Here is a 23,947-nt window from a genome sequence, read left to right as displayed (position 1 = left end):
TCACAGGCAAAAAGGCAAAAATACATGTCATAACACATCACGTCATTTGTCGCACTTAATCAGTCATGTAGGGCAAAATGCGTTTAGCCTTTGTTTCTTTCGTGTTTAAAGTCAAGCGAGCCCACTCTTCTCTGCTTGCCAAACAACCTCCCAATCCCATAATCTCCATTTTCATTCTGCACAATATGAGAACGGCCAGCTCCAAATATTTCTTGGTTGCTTGTTAGTGAGCGAGTGCACTAAGAAGGATTACAATGCGGCTTGGGAGGGATGTCGAAAAATATCTGCAGAGAAAACATGCACTTTGCCTGTTATTATTATTATTATTATTATTATTATTATTAAATGTCAGGATGTAATGCAGATTTTGATACACCTCATTTTTATACAAATGTCATACAATAATGACAAAATCAAACTTAGCATAATTAAAAAAAAAAATTAAAAAAAAAAAAAATAATAAATTAAAAAATAAAAAAAAATAAAAAAATTAAAAAAAAAATATATATATATATATATATATATATATATATATATATATATATATATATATATATATATATATATTTATATATATATATTAACTAAAAGCCTAAAGTACCACAATTATTGTTTTGAAGGTACCAAAGTTAGTAAAACCATGTCAAAATACAACACTTAATAGCTGATACATTAAGAACAATACAACCACGTTGTACCTATTAAAGGAGAATGTGTTCATTCATCAAACTCTCTTACCTCTTCTCCCTGCGGGGATTGGTCCACTCCAAACCGGGTGGAGGTGGCGTCTCATCGGGGTGCACCGGTTCACTCCTGCCGCCCCTTCACCGGTCCCCTGAGTCGACTAGCTGCTGGGAGGAGAGCGAGTGTGAAGTGTTGCTTGGTGCCGCCTCGCCGAGTCAAGCCCGGAAACACCGGAACAACGCGACTGCTGCCTTCAAAATTAAACACCGGGAACATGACCGGTTTGTTAAATAGTTGTTTTTTAATACTTCTTTTGGTGACGCTATCTTAATTTGAAGGTAAAGGTATAGGTGGCCAACCAAAACGCCTGAACTAAAATGTGTAATGCTTAACTCTTATCCTTTGTAGCACTTGTAATTGTTTTTAAATAAATACATGTAATGATTACCTTAATTGTTTTAAAATGAGAGCTGGGAGTTAATAAGTATATAACTTCACAAAATAAATTATAGTTGGGCAAAATAGTTTACGCCTTTCGACCCGGGCTAACACTAGCACTAGCAGTTAGTTTAAGCTAATTATTGTAACAAGATTTGTTTGGAAACGGAGACTGACCAGCATAGTAAACAAAAACCTTTGACTGAAACTATTGCTTTATGGATAGTTAACCTAAGTTGTTTTTTCTTGAAGCTATTCCTTTGTCCTTTAATTACATTGATTCATGAAAAGTAGGGATATCCGATATTCCGATATTGTCCAACTCTTTAATTACCGATACCGATATCAGCCGATACCGATAGATACAGTCGTGGAATTAACACATTATTATGCCTAATTTGGACAACCAGGTATGGTGAAGATAAGGTCCTTTAAAAAAATAAATAAGATAAATAAATTTAAAACATTTTCTTGAATAAGAAAGAAACACTAAATTGGCCCTAGTGTGTGGATGTGAGTGTGAATGTTGTCTGTCTATCTGTGTTGGCCCTGCGATGAGGTGGCGACTTGTCCAGGGTGTACCCCGCCTTCCGCCCGATTGTAGCTGAGATAGGCTCCAGCGCCCCCCGCGACCCCAAAGGGAATAAGCGGTAGAAAATGGATGGATGGATGGAAGAAAGAAAGTAAAACAATATACAAACAGTTACATAGAAACTAGTAATGAATGAAAATGAGTAAAATTAACTGTTAATGGTTAGTAATATTAGTGGACCAGCAGCACGCACAATCATGTGTGCTTACGGACTGTATCCCTTGCAGACTGTATTGATATATGATATATATTGATATATAATGTAGGAACCAAAATATTAATAACAGAAAGAAACAACCCTTTTGTGTGAATGAGTGTGAATGGGGGAGGGAGTTTTTTTGGGTTGGAGCACTAATTGTAAGTGTATCTTGTGTTTTTTATGTTGATTTAATAAAAAAAAAAACCAAAAAAACCCGGTACCGATAATGGAAAAACCGATACTGATAATTTCCGATATTACATTTTAAAGCATTTATCAGCCGATAATATCGGCAGATCGATATAATCGGACATCTCTAATGAAAAGTGCAAATAAGTTTTGTTTAGGTAAGTCAAATTTGACTGAACAATATCAAACTACCATTGCCTCTTAGAATTTGTAAACACTATAAACAAATATACATTATATTTGCACAAAACAAAAAAACACACAGATACTTGAAAATAAACAAAAGGGAACTAAAAACATGGGGTGGTGGTTCTACTATTCAAAAAGGGGCACCAGAGGATGTGTGCTAATTACAGGGGTATCACACTACTCAGCCTCCCTGGGAAAGTTTACGCCACGGTACTGGAAAGGTGGGTCCGGCCGATAGTCGAACCTCAGATTCAAGAGGAGCAATGTGGATTCCGTCCTGGTCGTGGAACAACTGACCAGCTCTTTACTCTTGTGGGAATCCTGGAGAGGGCTTGGGAGTAGGCCTATCCAGTCTACACGTGCTTTGTGGATTTGGAGAAGGCGTATGACCGGGTCCCCCGGGAGATCCTGTGGGAGGTGCTGAGGGAGTACGGTGTGAGGGGGACCCTGCTGAGAGCCATCCAATCTCTGTACAACCAAACTGAGAGTTGTGTCCGGGTGCTTGGATGTAGGTCGGATCCGTTTCCAGTGGGGGTTGGTCTCCGCCAGGGCTGCGCTCTGTCACCTATCCTGTTTGTGATTTTCATGGACAGGATTTCTAGGCAGAGTAGTAGCCATGGCGGAGAGGGTATACGTCTCGGGGGCTGTTTGCAGATGATGTGGTCCTGATGGTTACATCGGTTTGTGACCTTCAGCTCTCACTGGATCGGTTCGCAGTCGCGTGTTCAGCGGCTGGAATGAGGATCAGCATCTCCAAATCTGAGGCCATGGTTCTCAGCTGGAAACCAATGGTTTGTACAGTCCAGCTAGAGAACGAGACTCTGTCCCAGATGGAGAAGTTTAAGTATCTCGGAGTCTTGTTCACAAGTGAGGGAAAGATGGAGAAGGAAATCAGCCGGAGAATCGGAGCAGCTGGGGCAGAATTGCAGTCTCTCTGCCGCATTGTTGTGACAAAACGAGACCTGAGCCAGAAGGCAAAGCTCTCGGTCTACCGAGCTATCTACATTCCTACTCTCACCTACGGTCATGAAGTGTGGGTCATGACCAAAAGAATAAGATTGCGGATACAAGCGACCGAAATGAGTTTCCTCAGAAGGGTGGCTGGCATCTCCCTTAGAGATAGGGTGAGAAGTTCAGTCACCCGATAGAGACTCGGAGTAGAGCCGCTGCTCCTTCGCTTGGAAAGAAACCAGCTTAGGTGGTTCGGGCATCTCGTGCGGATGCCTCTTGAGTGTCTCCCCAGGGAGGTCCTTGTTACACGTCCCACTGGGAAGAGACCCCGGGGCAGGCCAAGGACCAGATGGGGGGATTACATCCCCGCTCTGGCCTGGGAATACTTCGGGATTCCCCAGGAGGAAGTTGCTCTGGAGAGGGAAGTCTGGGGGTCTCTGCTGGAGCTGTTGTCCCCGCGACCCGATTCCGGATAAGCGGTTGAAGATGGATGGATGGATGGGAACTAAAAACAAATCTATCTGATACGGACACTACCTTGGCAACGTTAATATTGCTAATCGGATTGATCTGCCCACCTTTAGCTCAGTGTGTCTGTGTGTATATATTTCTATATATACACACACTATATTGCCAAAAGTATTTGGCCACCCATCAAAAGGATCAGAATCAGGTGTCCTAATCTCTTGGCCCGGCCACAGGTGTATAAAATCAAGCACTTAGGCATGGAGACTGTTTCTACAAATATTTGTGAAAGAATGGGCCGCTCTCAGGAGCTCAGTGATTTCCAGCGTGGAACTGTCATAGGATGCCACCTGTGCAACAAATCCAGTCGTGAAATTTCCTTGCTCCTAAATATTCCAAAGTCAACTGTCGGCTTTATTATAAGAAAATAGAAGAGTTTGGGAACAACAGCAACTCAGCCACGAAGTGGTAGGCCACGTAAACTGACAGAGGGGTCAGCGGATGCTAAAGCGCATAGTGTAAAGAGGTCACCGACTTTCTGCACAGTCAGTTGCTACAGAGCTCCAAACTTCATGTGACCTTCCAATCAGCCCACATACAGTACGCAGAGAGCTTCATGGAATGGTTTTCCATGGCCGAGCAGCTGCATCTAAGCCATATATCACCAAGTCCAATGCAAAATGTCGGATGCAGTGGTGTAAAGCACGTCGCCACTGGACTCTAGAGCAGTGGAGATACCTTCTCAGGAGTGATGAATCACGCTTTTCCATCTGGCAATCTGATGGACGAGTCTGGGTTTGGAGGTTGCCAGGAGAACGGTACATGTCGGACTGCATTGTGCCGAGTGTGACATTTGGTGGAGGAGGAATTATGGTGTGGGGTTGTTTTTCAGGAGTTGGGCTTGGCCCCTTAGTTCCAGTGAAAGAAACTTTGAATGCTCCAGGATACCAAAACATTTTGAACAATTCCATGCTCTCAACCTTGTGGGAACAGTTTGGGGCAGGCCCCTTCCTCTTCCAACATGACTGTGCACCAGTCCAACATGGATGACAGAGTCTGGTGTGGATGAACTTGACTGGCCTGCACAGAGTCCTGACCTGAACCCGATAGAACACCTTTGGGATGAATTTGAACGGAGACTGAGAGCCAGGCCTTCTCGACCAACATCAGTGTGTGACCTCACCAATACGCTTTTGGAAGAATGGCGGAAAATTCCTATAAACACACTCCGCAACCTTGTGGACAGCCTTCCCAGAATAGTTGAAGCTGTAATAGCTGCAAAAGGTGGACCGATATCATATTGAACCCTATGGGTTAGGAATGGGATGGCACTTCAAGTTCATATGTGAGTCAAGGCAGGTGGCCAAATACGTTTGGCAATATAGTGTGTGTATATATATATATATATATATATATATATATATATATATATATATATATATATAGTTTTAAAAATTATACCTGTTTCCCTGAGAGTTCTTATTTTGAAAGTGGTGTTAAAAGAAGTGTGGAGCTTCGTGGTGAACTTGACAGTCTCCATGCTGGTCCACCCTCCTCTTCCTTCCATAGCCATGCTTCCTTTCACATAAAGACATCCTTGTTAACTGAAGACAGCGTTAAGAGTAGCTAAGAAACACTACAGCCTTTCATTATAAAACCAACAACACTGACCCGTGTAGTCCACGTAAAAAAAAGCCACCTTCATCTGAACACTCAGGCATTAAGGTCTGCATGATATTATAAATATGTAATTTTTTTCTTCACTATTTTCCCCACATTTCTTCAGGTTTTCACTGCTACATTTTCAACAACAACAAAAAAGAGTGCTGCAGATATGACTCCTACAAGTCAATTCACTCAACTTTGTCCAGCAGGAAGACTACTAGTTGAACTGCATGTTTTTGTAAGTATGATCATGTATAAAACTGAATTTAAAATGCATTTGATAACTGAGATTATCGATAGAGGATTTGGTGAATCAAGAATAAAACATTTTAAGGATTTGTATGGGGGCTTCATTTGCACGCAGCCTTTGAACAGAACCATAAGTATAATGACAATCTAGGCTCACAGCCAATGTATTATCCGTACACCTGAACTAAAGTTACGTATGCGATAATTGTCGTTAGTACAAGCCAGGAAGTACAAATGTAATTTTTAATATATTAGTTTATATTTAACACACATACGGTTTATAATTTAGGTTTTTAAAAGTAATGCAGGCCTTTCTATTGGTACAAATAATGTATTCAACATGTTTCTTTTTAAATGCACTTATATGTGTAAGGAAAAATAGCTGTGCAAAAGCAATTTCACAATGAGTAAATTTACATTTTGCACACTTACATGCGTAAGGTTATATGATGACTAGAGATGTCGATAAATGCGTTAAAATGTAATATCGGAAATAATCGGTATCGTTTTTTAAATTATTGGTATCGTTTTGTTTTTTTTAATTAAATCAACATAAAAAACACAAGATACACTTACAATTAGTGCACCAACCCAAAAAAACCTCCTTCCCAACACAAAAGGGTTGTTTCTTTCTGTTATTAATATTCTGGTTCCTACATTATATATCAATATATATCAATACAGTCTGCAAGGGATACAGTCCGTAAGCACACATGATTGTGTGTGCTGCTGGTCCACTAATAGTACTAACTTTTAACAGTTCATTTGACTAATTTTCATTAATTACTAGTTTCTATGTAACTGTTTTTATATTGTTTTACTTTCTTTTTTATTCAAAAAAATGTTTTTAATTCATTTATCTTATCTTATTTTTATTTTTATTTTTTTTAAAGTACCTTATCTTCACCATACCTGGTTGTTCAAATTAGGCATAATGATGTGTTAATTCCACGACTGTATATATTGGTTGATATCGGTATCGGTAATTAAAGCGTTGGACAATATCGGAATATCGGATATCGGCAAAAAGCCATTATCGGACATCCCTATGATGACCCATTTACTTTTTTTTTTAAAGCAAAGGAAACAAACCATGGAATTAACCAGAATAAGGTGCATGCTGCCATCTTGTGGACAGTATTAACAACTGCAGCTTGTGTAATGTTAAGTTAAAAGTACCACTGATAGATAGTACTTTATTGATTCATTCAGGAGTGTGTCCTCAGGAAATTTTTTTTTTTTTTTTAGAAATTCCACCTGCAGTGTACAGAAATGAGATCGAATTTAAAAAGTAAATAATGGGGTTATAAATGGAAATATAGGAAATTTAACAATAAGAATACAAATAAAAAGCAACAATAAGAATAGAAATATAACAGTAAAAAAAAGAATATAACAGGAGAAACTAGAGGAAATGTAACAATAAGAATACAAATAAAAAGCAACAATAAGAATAGAAATATAACAGTAAAAATAAGAATATAACAGGAGAAACTAGGCAGTAGTGACCATATTATGAAAATGTATTGCACTGTTTTTTGTTGGTTTATTTCAGTATTTTTATTGTTTTGCATCCCTAGTACCCCCCAGAGAGGAGTTGTACAGTCTGATGGCGTAGGAGTTTTTTAGTCTATTAGTCCTGAAGTGAAGTGAAGTACATTTATATAGCGCTTTTTCTCAAGTGACTCAAAGCGCTTTACATTGTGAAACCCAATATCTAAGTTACATTTAAACCAGTGTGGGTGGCACTGGGAGCAGGTGGGTAAAGTGTCTTGCCCAAGGACACAACAGCAGTGACGAGGATGGCGGAAGCGGGGATCGAACCTGCAACCCTCAAGTTGCTGGCACGGCCACTCTACCAACCGAACTATACCGTCCTGCACTTGGGATGAAGCAGTGTGATAGTCACACACACACTAGGTGTGGTGAAATTATCCTCTGCATTTGACCCATCCCCTTGTTCCAATCCCTGGGAGGTGAGGGGAGCAGTGAGCAGCAGAGGGGGCCGCGTTCGGGAATAATTTTGGTGATTTAGCCTCCAATTCCAACCCTTGATGCAGAGTCCCAAGCAGGGAGGTAATGGGTCCCATTTGTATCGTCTTTGGTGAGACTCGGCCGGGGTTTGAACTCACGGCCTACCCATCTCAGGGCGGGGACTCAAGACCACAAGGTTACCTTGTGGTTTTGGGAGAAATTGAGCGTTTTTTTGTCATAGAATGCCATCATGGAGGTCAAAGGACAAATGGGCTTTAACCCCACCTGACAGTGTGGCCACTAAAACTCTTAAAAGCCCCGAAGTAAACGAGCAAAATCTGCGCTTGTGCCCGTAATTGTAAGTCTGCTCTCTTTTTGACTCTCAAGTGAAAAGGGGTAGGAATACATAAACTTTGCTTTTCCATACACCTTTTCAGACATGTAAAGAGAAATTAAAAATATGTGATGTATCATGCTGAAACCGTATACATGCTCGAAATAACTTCAACCAACATTTATTGGAAATTAAAGACAGACTCAAACTAAACTGGTTTTATTTTTTCGTACAAAGTAAAAGTCCACATTTGACAAAGTGACATTTTGAAGATATAACAACAACGACAATTTCATAAAGTACAGTCTGTAATCAAAGTATGGCACAGTAAAGCCCTGCATTTCTTTTCTTTTTTTTGCACATTTGGCTTTAAAAGATGGACATATGTATCCTACCTACAAACTATTGTCTCGTTTTGGTGCCAAAAGGTTGCTTTTTGTGCATTAAGACCACAGGATGCACTTTAATCGTAATGTAAAACCAAATATAATAACATAACATCCACTAGTGTTATGTTGACTACTTTTCCTCCATGAGCAATTGGAAAATAAACTTTGAGTTTGAATCAAAGTATCTTTTTAGACAAAAAAAATTTGTTTAGACTGCAGCTATTTTCCATGCCAGTGTTGAATCAAGCAGAATAGCAGAGGTTTTCAACAAACCAGTTTAGCCTGAACCAACATTCTCTTTTCAATTAGGTTTTCGTGGATGTTACTTCTCAAAGAATCTTTTTAGACAAAAAAAAAATACTTTAAACTGAACTCTGCAGCTATTTTCCATCAGTTTTGCTTCCGTAAACGGTCCAATTAAAGACTGTATTCAATTAACTGCAAATTCTGTGAGAAACTGAGAAATTTGGGCATAAACAACTGTAGCTGTAACCTCCTGATGCAGATAGTTGAACTCCACAAGATGGCACTAGCTGCATTTATCACCAGGAATCAATTAAGATGTTTCTTTTACAAGATAATCAGGTCAAATTTAGGAAACAACCTTGACATATCACTTGCTTCTAATTTTCTTTGCAGTTGGGTTAACACTCCTCTTTAAATAGCCCATTTACGGTAATCCACAATCAATTTTACACAGTTTAACAAATTATTAGTCCACTATCATGCCCATCATTATTTCAAACAAATGACATCATAGTAGAAGTGGGCTCAGCAGTGTTCAAAACTAAACCCTGCACAACAAAAGCCTTGACACAAAGACAGCTACGGGAAACGAAACGCACAAAAAAATATTCAAACCATTTGATGATTGTGTTTGATAGCGATCATGACATGTTAAAATATGACCAGATTATTTACAGGCAGTAGGCAGGGTAGTGATGATGTTTTACAGGCATGGCTCCAGTGCAGCATTACAAATACAACATTGTAGCCTTGATAACATACAAATATAAAACATGTTTTTTTTCTCCTTCCAATTCTACACTTTCTATTCAGGTAGAACTTTTTGGACTCAATATTGAGCCACTTTTTCCAAATATAACACTGAGCGGTAACATTACAGTAACAAATAGTAGTGTAAAAATGCTGACACTCATGGTACTGCATGAACCGTCTTCCTCGTCTCCGTGCGGAGGAAGAGTGATACACCTACCAGACCCCAACTTCTTCATTTGGACCTTTTGTACAAATGAGGACTGCATTTTACAAAAGATATTTAGAATGTACAGTGCATATTGTGTGAGAGCTTTTCCAACACTGTAATTGCGTCTACAAACAGAAATACTGTTTGTCACAGTTTGTTTAATACTGAATAGTCAAAAAAACATACTAGTTATTGGCTAACACCTGACAGTCAAGAACCAGGGCCACTTCTTTGAATGTTTTTTTGACCATTATATAACATGCTCAATCTCCTTTCAGTCATTAATGTCTAAACTTTTGTTTGGAACCCCTAAAAGCTTTCTTATCCATAATGGTAGTATAGTACTTTTTTTTTATTTCTAGTTACCAGCCTCATTAACACATTTTTTTTGTAATAATTCATTACTGGTGATATCGATATTGACAGCCAATTTGCAAGTTGTGTTTTCTTCGTCTTAAAAATATTGCTGATGGTGTTATTTTGTGTATGTGAGGAAGCCGTCTTCCCTGTCCGTTCCTGCCTTGGGCTTATGCGTCCACTTTGGGCGTCAAACCGATGTACGTTCCATTTTGAGGATCTTCTTTTTCCTTTTCGCTCACTGGGGAGTAAGACGTGTTTTCATCGGCGCTCGCCTGGAAGATAAAAGTCATTATTTGGATCATATTTTTATACAGTGTTTAGACAACTATGTTTCCCAGTAGTGGTTGTAAACTACAAACCCCGTTTCCATATGAGTTGGGAAATTGTGTTAGATGTAAATATAAACGGAATACAATGATTTGCAAATCATTTTCAACCCATATTCAGTTGAATATGCTACAAAGACGAACATATTTCATGTTCAAACTGATAAACATTTTTTGTTTTGCAAATAATCATTAACTTTAGAATTTGATGCCAGCAACACGTGACAAAGAAGTTGGGAAAGGTGGCAATAAATACTGATAAAGTTGAGGAATGCTCATCAAACACTTATTTGGAACATCCCACAGGTGAACAAGCTAATTGGGAACAGGTGGGTGCCATAATTGGGTATAAAAGTAGATTCCATGAAATGCTCAGTCATTCACAAACAAGGATGGGGCGAGGGTCACCACTTTGTCAACAAATGCGTGAGCAAATTGTTGAACAGTTTAAGAAAAACCTTTCTCAACCAGCTATTGTAAGGAATTTAGGGATTTCACCATCTACGGTCCGTAATATCATCAAAGGGTTCAGAGAATCTGGAGAAATCACTGCACGTAAGCAGCTAAGCCCGTGACCTTCGATCCCTCAGGTTGTACTGCATCCACAAGCGACATCAGTGTGTAAAGGATATCACCACATGGGCTCAGGAACACTTCAGAAACCCACTGTCAGTAACTACAGTTGGTCGCTACATCTGTAAGTGCAAGTTAAAACTCTCCTATGCAAGGCGAAAACCGTTTATCAACAACACCCAGAAACGCCGTCGGCTTCGCTGGGCCTGAGCTCATCTAAGATGGACTGATACAAAGTGGAAAAGTGTTCTGTGGTCTGACGAGTCCACATTTCAAATTGTTTTTGGAAACTGTGGACGCCGTGTCCTCCGGACCAAAGAGGAAAAGAACCATCCCGATTGTTATAGGCGCAAAGTTGAAAAGCCAGCATCTGTGATGGTATGGGGGTGTATTAGTGCCCAAGACATGGGTAACTTACACATCTGGGAAGGCGCCATTAATGCTGAAAGGTACATACAGGTTTTGGAGCAACACATGTTGCCATCCAAGCAACGTCACCATGGACGCCCCTGCTTATTTCAGCAAGACAATGCCAAGCCACGTGTTACATCAACGTGGCTTCATAGTAAAAGAGTGCGGGTACTAGACTGGCCTGCCTGTAGTCCAGACCTGTCTCCCATTGAAAATGTGTGGCCTAAAATACCACAACGGAGACCCCCGGACTGTTGAACAACTTAAGCTGTACATCAAGCAAGAATGGGAAAGAATTCCACCTGAGAAGCTTAAAAAATGTGTCTCCTCAGTTCCCAAACGTTTACTGAGTGCTGTTAAAAGGAAAGGCCATGTAACACAGTGGTGAACATGCCCTTTCCCAACTACTTTGGCACGTGTTGCAGCCATGAAATTCTAAGTTAATTATTATTTGCAAAAAAAAAAAAAAAAGTTTATGAGTTTGAACATCAAATATCTTGTCTTTGTAGTGCATTCAATTGAATATGGGTTGAAAAGGATTTGCAAATCATTGTATTCCGTTTATATTTACATCTAACACAATTACCCAACTCATATGGAAACGGGGTTTGTAGAACACAAGGAAGTGTTTTAAAAGTAGACCCCTTTAATGCGCCTTATAATCTGGTGCGCCTTTTGTATGAAAATTGACCCGCTCATCCGCGTTGTGCCTTTTAATATGGTGCGCCCTACAGTTCACAGAATTGGCAAATACTGATCGGTGGCCAATCGATCGGCACATTCCTATGTTTAAGCATTTTCCGGTTTTGGGGAACAATTGGTCTGAGGTTTTAATTAGAGATGTCCGATACTATCGGACTTCCGATATTATCGGCCGATAAATGCTTTAAAATGTATCCATCCATCCATTTTCTACCGCTTGTCCCTTTTGGGGTCGCGGGAGGTGCTGGAGGCTATCTCAGCTGCATTCGGGCGGAAGGCGGGGTACACCCTGGACAAGTCGCCACCTCATCGCAGGGCGCTTTAAAATGTAGTATCGGAAATGATCGGTATCTGTTTCAAAAAGTGAAATTTGTGACTTTTTAAAATGCCGCTGTGCACACGGACGTACGGAGAAGTACAGAGCGACAAGAAACCTTTGCGTGCCGGCCCAGTCACATAATATCTACGGCTTTTCACACACACACACACAAGTGAATGCAATTCATACTTGGTCAACAGCCATACAGGTCACACTGAGGGTGGCCATATAAACAACTTTAACACTGTTACAAATATGCGCCACACTGCAAACCCACACCAAACAAGAATGACAAACACATTTGGGGAGAACATCCGCACCGTAACACAACATAAGCACAACAGAACAAATACCCAGAACCCCTTGCAGCACTAACTTTCCGGGACGCTACAATATACACCCCCCGAGCCCTCCCCCGCTCACACACACCTCAACCCCGCCCACCTCAGCCTCCTCATGCTCTCTCAGGCAAAGCAGGTCCCAAATTCCAAGCTGCTGTTTTGAGGCATGTTAAAAAAAATAATGCACTTTGTGACTTCAATAATAAATATGGCAGTGCCATGTTGGCATTTTTTTCCATCACTTGAGTTGATTTATTTTGGAAAACCTTGAAACATTGTTTAATGCATCCAGCGGGGCATCACAACAAAATTAGGCATAATAATGTGTTAATTCCACGACTTTATATATCGGTATCGGTTGATATCGGAATCGGTAATTAAGAGTTGGACAATATCGGATATCGGCAAAAAAGCCATTATCGGACATCTCTAGTTTTAATTGTTTGTAGAATTCCATGTTGGCCCGATAAATTGCTCTCATGTTACCTAATGGACTATGATTATTGCACAAGTACTCGGAAGCGTGCTTAAAAGTTAAGTAAGCGCAATTAACAGCAGCACAGTTAGTATGAATTAATATAAAAAAAAGACTTACAGCATAAATAGGCTTGGAAAATGCAATGCGTTTAGCTTGGCTCTGCACAGAAGCACAACACATGCATGCTGCCATTAGTGTGACCTTAAGCAAACCACTTGGCAATGTCAGTCAGCAAACTGGGTTGTTAGAACAAAAAGTGGGCGATGGTAGTCATGACGTTGCCATACCTTCTGCTTGCGGGCTCGCATCAGCAGGACGATCAAGATGAGCAGCATGATGCCGCCCATGGCTACAAAGATGAGTGGGAAGTTGGACACGAGCGTGGAGATCATCAGCAGCTTGTGCACTCTCGCTGCAGATGCTTCATCTATGACCACACTCTATATATATATATATATATATATATATATATATATATATATATATATATATATACATAGAATACCAGAGAATATGTTTGAGTACATCAAAGATATGATTAGTAGTGTTTGGGTTAAGATTCTTAAGACGACTCACCTCATTCAGGAACATGACAGGGAAGATTGTGTCGTTCAGAACTCTGGTTTTGCTGTTGTGAATGAAATAGAGGCTCATGTTACCTTAAGAAGCACATAACTGATCCATAATTATCACCTTATCCAGTTACTTACGGGAAGTATGGGACTCTATTCAGCAAGATGTTAATCTGTGCTCGCTTGTTTGCGCGTACAATAATGCCGGTGGTCTGTGAGTGGGGTAAAAATGAAAATGATCGTCCAAAACGTTGAAACAACAGTAAAGCTGAACAAACAGCACATTCTCGCCTCGTCCTCAAACCCTGCACTTCCACCTGCATGCCACCAGATGGAGATGCAGTGCAAAGTATCTCTAGAACCCAACCAGTGTTTCCCACAGGACTGCTATCAGTTTAAAGGGGAACTGCACTTTAAAAAAAACGTTTGCCTATTGTTAACAATCATTGTGAGAGCCAATGGGAGGTCCTCTATTTCGCCCATAAGCCATACTTGCCAACCCTCCCGATTTATCCGGGAGACTCCCGAATTTAAATCAATCAATCAATCAATGTTTATTTATATAGCCCTAAATCACAAGTGTCTCAAAGGGCTGCACAAGCCACAACGACATCCTCGGTACAAAGCCCACATAAAGGCAAGGAAAAACTCACCCCAATTCCAGTGCCCCTTCCGAAAATCTCCCGGGGCAACCATTCTCCCGAATTTCTCCCGATTTTCACCCGGGCAACAATATTGAGGGCGTGCCGTGATGGCGCTGCCTTTAGCGTCCTCTACAACCTGTCGTGGCGTCCGCTTTTTCTCCATACAAACAGCGTGCCGACCCAGTCACATGTTGTATGCGGCTTCGACAGACACACGCAAGTGACTGCAAGACATACTTGATCAACAGCCATACAGGTCACACTGAGGGTGGCCGTATAAACAACTTTAACACTGTTACAAATATGGGCCACACTGTGAACCCACACCAAACAAGAATGACAAACACATTTCGGGAGAACATCCACACCGTAACACAACATAAACACAACAGAACAAATACCCAGAGCCCCTTGCAGCCCTAACTCTTCCAGGCTACAATATACACCCCCGCTACCACCAAACCCCGCCCCCCACACCTAAACCCCCCCACCCCCACCCCACATCTCCCGAATTCGGAGGTCTCAAGGTTGGCAAGTATGCCATAAGCCCTCTAAATAACCATCCAAAAAGCGCCAACAATACTTCATTTTCATTTTGTGACTTGAATGTTAACCAAGTACAGTATAAGTGATATTGTTATTAAAAGCGCTAACACAGACAAACTACAAACCCCGTTTCCATACGAGTTGGGAAATTGTGTTAGATGTAAATATAAACGGAATCCTATGATTTGCAAATCATTTTCAACCCATATTCAGTTGAATATGCTACAAAGACAACATATTTGATGTTCAAACTGATAAACATTTTTTTTTGTGCAAATAATCATAACTTTAGAATTTGATGCCAGCAACACGTGACAAAGAAGTTGGGAAAGGTGGCAATAAATACTGAGAAAGTTGAGGAATGCTCATCAAACACTTATTTGGAACATCCCACAGGTGAACAGGGAAATTGGGAACAGGTGGGTGCCATGATTGAGTATAAAAGTAGATTCCATGAAATGCTCAGTCATTCACAAACAAGGATGGGGCGAGGGTCACCACTTTGTCAACAAATGCGTGAGCAAATTGTTGAACAGTTTAAGAAAAACCTTTCTCAACCAGCTATTGCAAGGAATTTAGGGATTTCACCATCTACGGTCCGTAATATCAAAGAGTTCAAAGCATCTGGAGAAATCACTGCATGTAAGCAGCTAAGCCCGTGACCTTCGATCCCTCAGGCTGTACTGCATCAAAAAGCGACATCAGTGTGTAAATGATATCACCACATGGGCTCAGGAACACTTCAAAAACCCACTGTCAGTAACTACAGTTGGTCGCTACATCTGTAAGTGCAAGTTAAAACTCTCCTATGCAAGGGGAAAACCGTTTATCAACAACACCCAGAAACGCCGTCGGCTTCGCTGGGCCTGAGCTCATCTAAGATGGACTGATAAAAAGTGGAAAAGTGTTCTGTGGTCTGACGAGTCCAAATTGTTTTTGGAAACTGTGGACGTCGTGTCCTCCGGACCAAAGAGGAAAAGAACCATCCAGATTGTTATAGGCGCAAAGTTGAAAAGCCAGCATCTGTGATGGTATGGGGGTGTATTAGTGCCCAAGACATGGGTAACTTACACATCTGTGAAGTCGCCATTAATGCTGAAAGGTACATACAGGTTTTGGAGCAACATATGTTGCCATCCAAGCAACGTTACCATGGACGCCCCTGCTTATTTCAGCAAGACAATGCCAAGCCACCTGTTACATCAACGTGGCTTCATAGTAAAAGAGTGCGGGTACTAGACTGGCCTGCCTGTAGTCCAGACCTGTCCCCCATTGAAAATGTGTGGCGCATTATGAAGCCTAAAATACCACAACGGAGACCCCCGGACTGTTGAACAACTTAAGATGTACATCAAGCAAGAATGGGAAAGAATTCCACCTGAGAAGCTTAAAAAATGTGTCTCCTCAGTTCCCAAACGTTTACTGAGTGTTGGTAAAAGGAAAGGCCATGTAACACAGTGGTGAACATGCCCTTTCCCAACTACTTTGGCACGTGTTGCAGCCATGAAATTCTAAGTTAATTATAATTTGCAAAAAAAAAATAAAGTTTATGAGTTTGAACATCAAATATATTGTCTTTGTAGTGCATTCAATTGAATATGGGTTGAAAAGGATTTGCAAAACATTGTATTCCGTTTATATTTACATCTAACACAATTTCCCAACTCATATGGAAACGGGGCTTGTACTTATAGCGGCGCCGTGATCACAGACAGCTAACTAGCTTGTGTGGCTATGTTGACATAATTGGCTGGTGAACTGCTTTCTCACCTCTGAGCTTGTGGAAGTTTCTTCTAGGTCATAAATAATGCCTCTCACCTTGATAGAAGAATGAGGACATAATCCGACAAGTTGGGCAACTTTGACAGTCAGTTTGGACTCAGAAATGACGAAAAAGACCTGAAAAGAGGCTTGGCTCCACCCCACTTTTTTCTAAGCTAGGATAGGAGTCTTTATTTTCTTCTAAACAGGAATATATCAGGTTTCACTGTACTTTTTGGGTGGAACTAAATGCGTTTGTCTCCAATAATGCCCACACCTTTCGCTTTCGCCATCTGATAACAGCAGTGCTATCTTAAAACAGACCTAAAATTCTACGGCTGTGAGTGAAATGAAGTAAAACAAAGCGATTGACTGCAGAAACATTGGGAAAATGTGCGCTACATTAGTTAACCGTGTTACAAAAAAGATCAATTAGACTGATACATAATGTTGGATATAGAGAACATACAAACCCTTTATTTATTGAGACAAAAATATTAAAAGTTTGATGATTAAAATTGCAAACAGCTAAAATTATGTATAAAGCAAACTATAACCTGCTACCAAAGAATGTACAACAATTCTTCTAAACTAAAGAGGAGAAAGATAACCTGAGAGGAAAATCTAATTTAAAACATTTCTATGCACGTACAACACTTAGAACCTTTAGCATATCAGTATGTGGAATTAAATTATGGAATGGATTAAGTAAAGAAGTTAAACAATGTACTGATATGATCCAGTTTAAGAGGCTGTTCAAATTAATAGTGCTTACAAAGTAGAAAGAAGAGAAATACTTTCAACTAGTAATAATAATAATATCGGCAGATAAATGCGTTAAAATGTAATATCGGAAATTATCGGTATTGTTTTTTTTATTATCGGTATCGTTTTTTTTTTTTTTTAATTAAATCAACATAAAAAACACAAGGTACACTTACAATTAGTGCACCAACCCAAAAAACCTCCCTCCCCCATTTATACTCATTCACACAAAAGGGTTGTTTCTTTCTGTTATTAATATTCTGGTTCCTACATTATATATCAATATATATCAATACAGTCTGCAAGGGCTACAGTCCGTAAGCACACATGATTGTGCGTGTTGCTGGTTCACTAATAGTACTAACCTTTAACAGTTAATTTTACTAATTTTCATTAATTACTAGTTTCTATGTAACTGTTTTTATATTGTTTTACTTTCTTTTTTATTCAATAATTTTTTTTAAATTTATTTATCTTATTTTATTAATTTTTTTTAAAAGTACCTTATCTTCACCATACCTGGTTGTCCAAATTAGGCATGATAATGTGTTAATTCCACGACTGCATATATCGGTTGATATCGGTATCGGTAATTAAAGAGTTGGACAATATCGGAATATCGGCAAAAAGCCGTTATCGGACATCCCTACTTTCAACCTTATTAAAAATAAGATATTCTTCATCTCAGTATGTTTATAATGACTGACTTACATATTACAAAACTGTTGTATTACTCATTCACGGAGGTAATTTTACTATAAAAAGGTCAGTAAATGAATGTATATATTTGTAAACGCTCTAAAGTGGGAAAGGGGCAGGATTAAATAAGCTTTGCTTCTTCCTACTCCTTTTCGGACATGATGTAAACAGAAATTATATGAAATTGTGTGATGTATTCTGCTGTAAGTGTGTTCATGTTCGAAATAAACTAAAAGAAAGAAAATATTGTGAACGTCAATAATAATATTAATGTTTTAAATTAGGCATGGTAATAGTTTTGCGCTCATATACAATGATATCTGGCGTGGAGAGGCGCGCTCTTCACAAGTCTAATCTCTGCCGCTGCGGCTGTGAAGTGTTTGATTTGATATGCAGCGGAGCCTACTTTTTAAATGTAAAAATTGCAGACAATCACCTGCATTTAAGTGTGGCAGCTAAAATCGTGATTGAAATGTGATTAATTGTGCAGCCCTAATATATGTTAAGAATGATACACAATTCGTCACCATGCTAATGTAATTGCCAATACAGCTTATAATAGAATGTAGATAATAATAATGCTGAACTGACAATAAATAATACGTTGGTGAGCTGAGGCACATTTAATGCGACAGCAAAGGCCGACAATACATCCATTCTCCCAAGTAACATTTGGTTCAAAACAATGCTTGCACTAACAAGAGTTTAGCACGTAAAAAAATTCTAAATTGATAGTGTTCACTAAATAGCATACCGGATTAAGGTCGAGGTATGTTTGGTGGTGAGTTCTCTCAGGGGTCATTCCTTCAATGGCTGCAACATATTTGGAATCCGCCAGATAGAAATGGGGAAAGGAGGCCACAACCGGGGCACCTAGAGAGGAAACAAGACAATAATTACCAGAAAGGCAGCAGATTATTTTGATTTACTGCCTCAAAATTCCAACAGAACTTGGAGCTAAGATACAGTATGGTTATGCATGACATTAGAGCCTTGCGAGTTGATTATATATTGATTATACATCTATACATATAGTATATTATTATTATAATGTATATTGTTAATACAGGGCTAGAATTTAACCGCGGCAAGTGCCGCGACCGCCCTTGTCACTTGCCGTAATGCCCTAAAAAATTGACCAGCATCGATGGCAAGAACATGCCATGACTGCCCTTGACTTTTTACTTGTTAATGGATAATTGTAACTTAATTGCTTCGTCGAATAAATTGATAGTGGCCTAGTGGTTAAAGTGTCCGCCCTGAGATCGGTAGGTTGTGAGTTCAGACTGAACTGAACTGAACTGACAATGCCAACACACCATATACGCTACTGCCATCTAACGTCTTGGACTTGCATCTGCAATTGCAACTTTAACGTGACTCAGAAATGTGATTAAAAAACAAGATGTAACAACTGAACGGCAGTTATATTTGGCTCATTTTTAAATGTTGCAATGAAAATGGATATTATCAAAACAATTAAAATTTATTAACAGAAGTACTGGAACGGTACACATTTCTAGTTACAGCAGAAAGTAAGCAGCTATTTACAGGAAATTAACTACATTCGTAAGAATCGAGAGAAAACAGCAATTGTTGGTGTGTGAGCACTGTGGTATCGATATCAATCAATCAATCAATGTTTATTTATATAGCCCTAAATCACAAGTGTCTCAAAGGGCTGCACAAGCCACAACGACATCCTCGGTACAAAGCCCACATAAGGGCAAGGAAAAACTCACCCCAGTGGGACGTCGATGTGAATGACTATGAGAAACCTTGGAGAGGACCGCATATGTGGATAACCCCCCCTCTAGGGGAGACCGAATGCAATGGATGTCGAGTGGGTCTGACATAATATTGTTAGAGTCCAGTCCATAGTGGATCCAACATAATAGTAAGAGTCCAGTCCATAGTGGGGCCAGCAGGACATTATGGATATTAAGGGTAGTATCAGTTATGATCATTATTAGAGTGATGAGATTAATTCATTTTCTCAAAACAATTTTTTTGGTTGTGTTTGTTAAAGTTTACATAGTCAGGGACTAATTCCTTAGACACAGGAGGACATTGAAGGCAAAAAAAGTAGTAGTCTTTGCTTTTGTTTAGTTATTGTGTACTACTGACTTTGTTTTACAGTTGTATGTAATAAAATAGAATAAAGAAGGTTTAAATATTGTGTTGATAGCACTGGTGATAAATAAAATAAAGATTTACCGTTAATACATGTGATCGGTATCGATCTCGCTTATAATTGATCGTAATCGGCAGCATAAAACTTTATTGGAACATCCCTATTATCAGTTAAACCAAAAGGTCCTCCCTGCTCTTTCTGACACTAAGTTAGTTGCTTTTTAGAGACTTATTTTGACCACAAAACAAGAGTTTGGTTTTCAGCATACACAAGAACATTTGGACAGACAAGGTGACCAGATTGCATCTGACCTCTGTCCCAGTACATGCAACAAGCTACTTAATGTCATTCTTCCGAAGAAAAGAAACAATAGGTTGATAAATGGACAATAATACTGATGTAGAACTAATTAGGGACCCTACGTGATATCCACACATAAAACCTTGCTACTCCTGCTGGGTTCCTTCCACTTATTGTCAACAGGAGAGATTGCATCCCTACCCTGAAGGCCCGAGCAAAGCAGAAACAACACACACGCGCAGTAAAGCAATCCTGGCTCGGCTCCCACTGCTAAATCACTCCTGACTACTTTGAAACGTACACAGTGCACGACAACAACAATCGCATATGTCGGTAAAGCAAAGTGTTCGTGAAGTGGGGCAGAGGTGACCGTTTTCCTGCTCCTGTGACCGGCAACAGCCTGTCAGACTAAAACAACCCCCGTTGTCTCTGTGGCAACCACTGAGGTCACTTTAGAGCAAACACACACACCAATGCACACGACGCCTAAATTACCATTTTCTAACACCTGACCTGGAAAAAACCTTTGTGACTGCTATTATTTCTACCATTGATAAACAAGAAGTGTATTATTGTACAGTAGTAATCTACAACTGCATTCCACAGCACATGGAAACCACAATAATAAACATATTGGTAAATGACTTCCTTCCTATAGCAGCATCAGTCTAAACTGAGCTTTATAATTTCTAAATATTTTGATGTAGTTCTTGGATCGGATCTTATTACAATGGACTCTGAGTCATTAGAAAAAAGCTAACTATTAATAACTCAGGAGTGTCCTAACTTTTTTCACCAAGGGTCACATGAAGAAAAGTCGAAGTATGTGGGGGCTAATTTGAAATTGCTTTACTATTTAATCGAAGGGTATCCAAGCTTTTTCCACACAGCTGCAGTGAACATTTTTTCCAGCGTGTCTCAAGTCACGGCTGCATCTCCCCAGGTCACTGGCGCTCTGTGGGTGTCGGAAGAAAAGCTCAGAATTGCTTAGGGTCTGGTGCCCCTTTTTCTGACACACACACACACACACACACACACACACACACACACACACACACACACACACACACACACATGTATATACACACACACACACACCACACCACACATACCGCTTAATCCCTTTGGGGTCGCGGGGGGCGCTGGAACCTATCTCAGCTACAATCGGGCGGAAGGCGGCGTACACCCTGGACAAGTCGCCACCTCATCACAGGGCCAACACAGATAGACAGACAACATTCACACTCACATTCACACACTAGGGCCAATTTAGCGTTGTCAATCAACCTATCCCCAGGTGCATGTCTTTGGAGGTGGGAGGAAGCCGGAGTACCCGGAGGGAACCCACGCAGTCACGGGGAGAACATGCAAACTCCACACAGAAAGATCCCGAGCCCGGGATTGAACCCAGGACTGCTCAGGACCTTCGTATTGTGAGGCAGACGCACTAACCCCTCTACCACCGTGCTGCCCATATATATATATATATATATATATATATGTATATATATATATATATATATATATATATATATATATATGTATATATATATATATATATATATATATATATATATATATATATATACACACACATATATATATATATATATATTATATATATATATACATTCATATATATATATACATACATACACACACATTATATATATATATATATATATATATATATATATATATATATATATATATATATATATATATATATATATATATATATATATATATATATATATATATATATATATATATATATATATATATATATACATACACACACATATATATATACCAAATGTCGGTTTATGCCAGCAACCATAATCCAGCAGCATTACGTTTACTCAATTTTATTATCTGTGTTCTAGCATTTGGGAAATTTATTTGCGCAATTCTTATTTCGCAACTAAGTCAGTTTTTGCTTTTTTGCTGCATCTGTTACATGTCAACCATCAGCAAGTGGTTACGGTCAGAGTTGAAGGGGCAACAGAAGCAGTCAACCTACGCATGTGCTAACAGTTAGTCATCGTACCAACAGAATTCTTAGGAGGATGTGTTGCGATGTGTAGGGCAGACATCCAAGAGCTAGTCACGGTATCAGCAGTCTTCTTGTCAGTATCAGAGAAAACCTTTAAAGGTTATCAGTTGTTATTCTCGGAGAGAAAGTCAGGTGGACGGAATTACAGATGGCAGATCCCTTTCTTTTGTCAAGGCCAAACAATCGTAACCTAGATAAGCACCTTCAAAGATACCAAGGCCCAGAATTTTGCTGTTTGCACTTTACAAATGTGCAAGTCAACACTACATTTTTTTGGGATGCACGGCTGATGTAAGTCTAAAATTACAGCTCCTTGAGAAGGGGCAGAGTATACAATATTAACAGTAGGGGGTGCGAGAGAAAGTGTTTACCTTTCCGACACGGACTGACTTTCAGGAGGCCCGTTCCCAGGCACTCCTGTGGGGTCACGCAGAAACCCTCATTGGCTGGGTTCTCCTCCTTGCTCGCCAGGACAGAGCGTGGCGGCGTAAAGCGGTATGCCGGGATTCCTCTTACCTCCACGTCCTTCTCATAGTCCATGTAGATAGACCTGCACAGCAACAAAAGAAACACATTACTGAACAAATGCTGGGCTTGATAAATGGATGTCTCGATTCGTCATCAGTAAGAACTTTGGCTTATATCCTCCTTTGCAGTGCACATTTGTTTTTGGTCTATTTCAGAGTCAATAATTAAAAACTTTAGGCCTATCATGCAAAGTAGAGGATGCAATCTGATGCAGAGGATGCTAGCTCAGGAGTACCGTATTTTTCGGAGTATAAGTCACTCCAGAGTATAAGTCGCACCAGCCGAAAATGCATATTAAACAAGGAAAAAAACATACATAAGTCGCACTGGAGTATAAGTCGCATTTTTTGGGGGAAATGTATTTGATAAAACCCAAACCTATTGTTTTTCATTTTTGAAATATCGAGTGATAATTTTGGCATATTCTTTTTGAATTACCTTACTAGAAGAGAGTCCTAAAACATTAAAGGGGAACATTATCACCAGACCTATGTAAGCGTCAATATATACCTTGATGTTGCAGAAAAAAGACCATATATTTTTTTAACCGATTTCCGAACTCTAAATGGGTGAATTTTGGCGAATTAAACGCCTTTCTATTATTCGCTCTTGGAGCGATGACGTCACAACGTGACGTCACATCGGGAAGCAATCCGCCATTTTCTCACTTTCGTCGGTGTGTTGTCGGAAGGTGTAACAACACGAACAGGGACGGATTCTAGTTGCACCAGTGGCCCAAAGATGCGAAAGTGGCAAGAAATTGGACGAAAGTTGTTCAAAATATGAGGGTGTGGGGAAAGCCGACGAAATTGTCAGTCGTTTGTTCCGCACACTTTACCGACGAAAGCTATGCTACGACAGAGATGGCAACCGTCCCTTATGCCACCGAAGATGATCAAGAGAAGAA

The 23,947-nt window shown here is 39.7% G+C and overlaps 2 protein-coding genes across 3 annotated transcripts in view; both read right to left on the bottom strand.

The window, feature by feature from the left end:
* The window catches only part of LOC133574647 (chondroitin sulfate N-acetylgalactosaminyltransferase 1-like), a 90,862-nt gene extending 89,904 nt beyond the window's left edge, over nt 1-958 (bottom strand). The window contains exon 1 of the mRNA XM_061926849.1: nt 739-958. The gene's annotated coding sequence lies outside the window, so the exon portion shown is untranslated. The remainder of the gene's footprint in view (nt 1-738) is intronic.
* Nucleotides 959-8,132: 7,174 nt separating this feature from the next.
* scarb2b (scavenger receptor class B, member 2b) overlaps nt 8,133-23,947 on the bottom strand; it is a 63,194-nt gene continuing 47,379 nt past the window's right edge. Inside the window, exons 7-13 of one of the 2 annotated variants that reach the window (XM_061927445.2) lie at nt 22,884-23,062; nt 18,777-18,895; nt 13,746-13,819; nt 13,612-13,663; nt 13,323-13,475; nt 13,153-13,194; nt 8,133-10,157 (exon numbers count right to left, since the gene is read on the bottom strand). In XM_061927445.2, the coding sequence (XP_061783429.1) occupies nt 10,053-10,157; nt 13,153-13,194; nt 13,323-13,475; nt 13,612-13,663; nt 13,746-13,819; nt 18,777-18,895; nt 22,884-23,062 (724 nt within the window). In that variant the 3' untranslated portion in view covers nt 8,133-10,052. The remainder of the gene's footprint in view (nt 10,158-13,152; nt 13,195-13,322; nt 13,476-13,611; nt 13,664-13,745; nt 13,820-18,776; nt 18,896-22,883; nt 23,063-23,947) is intronic. The other variant, XM_061927446.2, reaches the window with a different exon arrangement.

Source organism: Nerophis lumbriciformis, linkage group LG32, assembly GCF_033978685.3.
Source record: "Nerophis lumbriciformis linkage group LG32, RoL_Nlum_v2.1, whole genome shotgun sequence".
Classification (NCBI taxonomy): domain Eukaryota; kingdom Metazoa; phylum Chordata; class Actinopteri; order Syngnathiformes; family Syngnathidae; genus Nerophis; species Nerophis lumbriciformis.
This window is presented reverse-complemented; position numbering and strand designations above follow the sequence as displayed.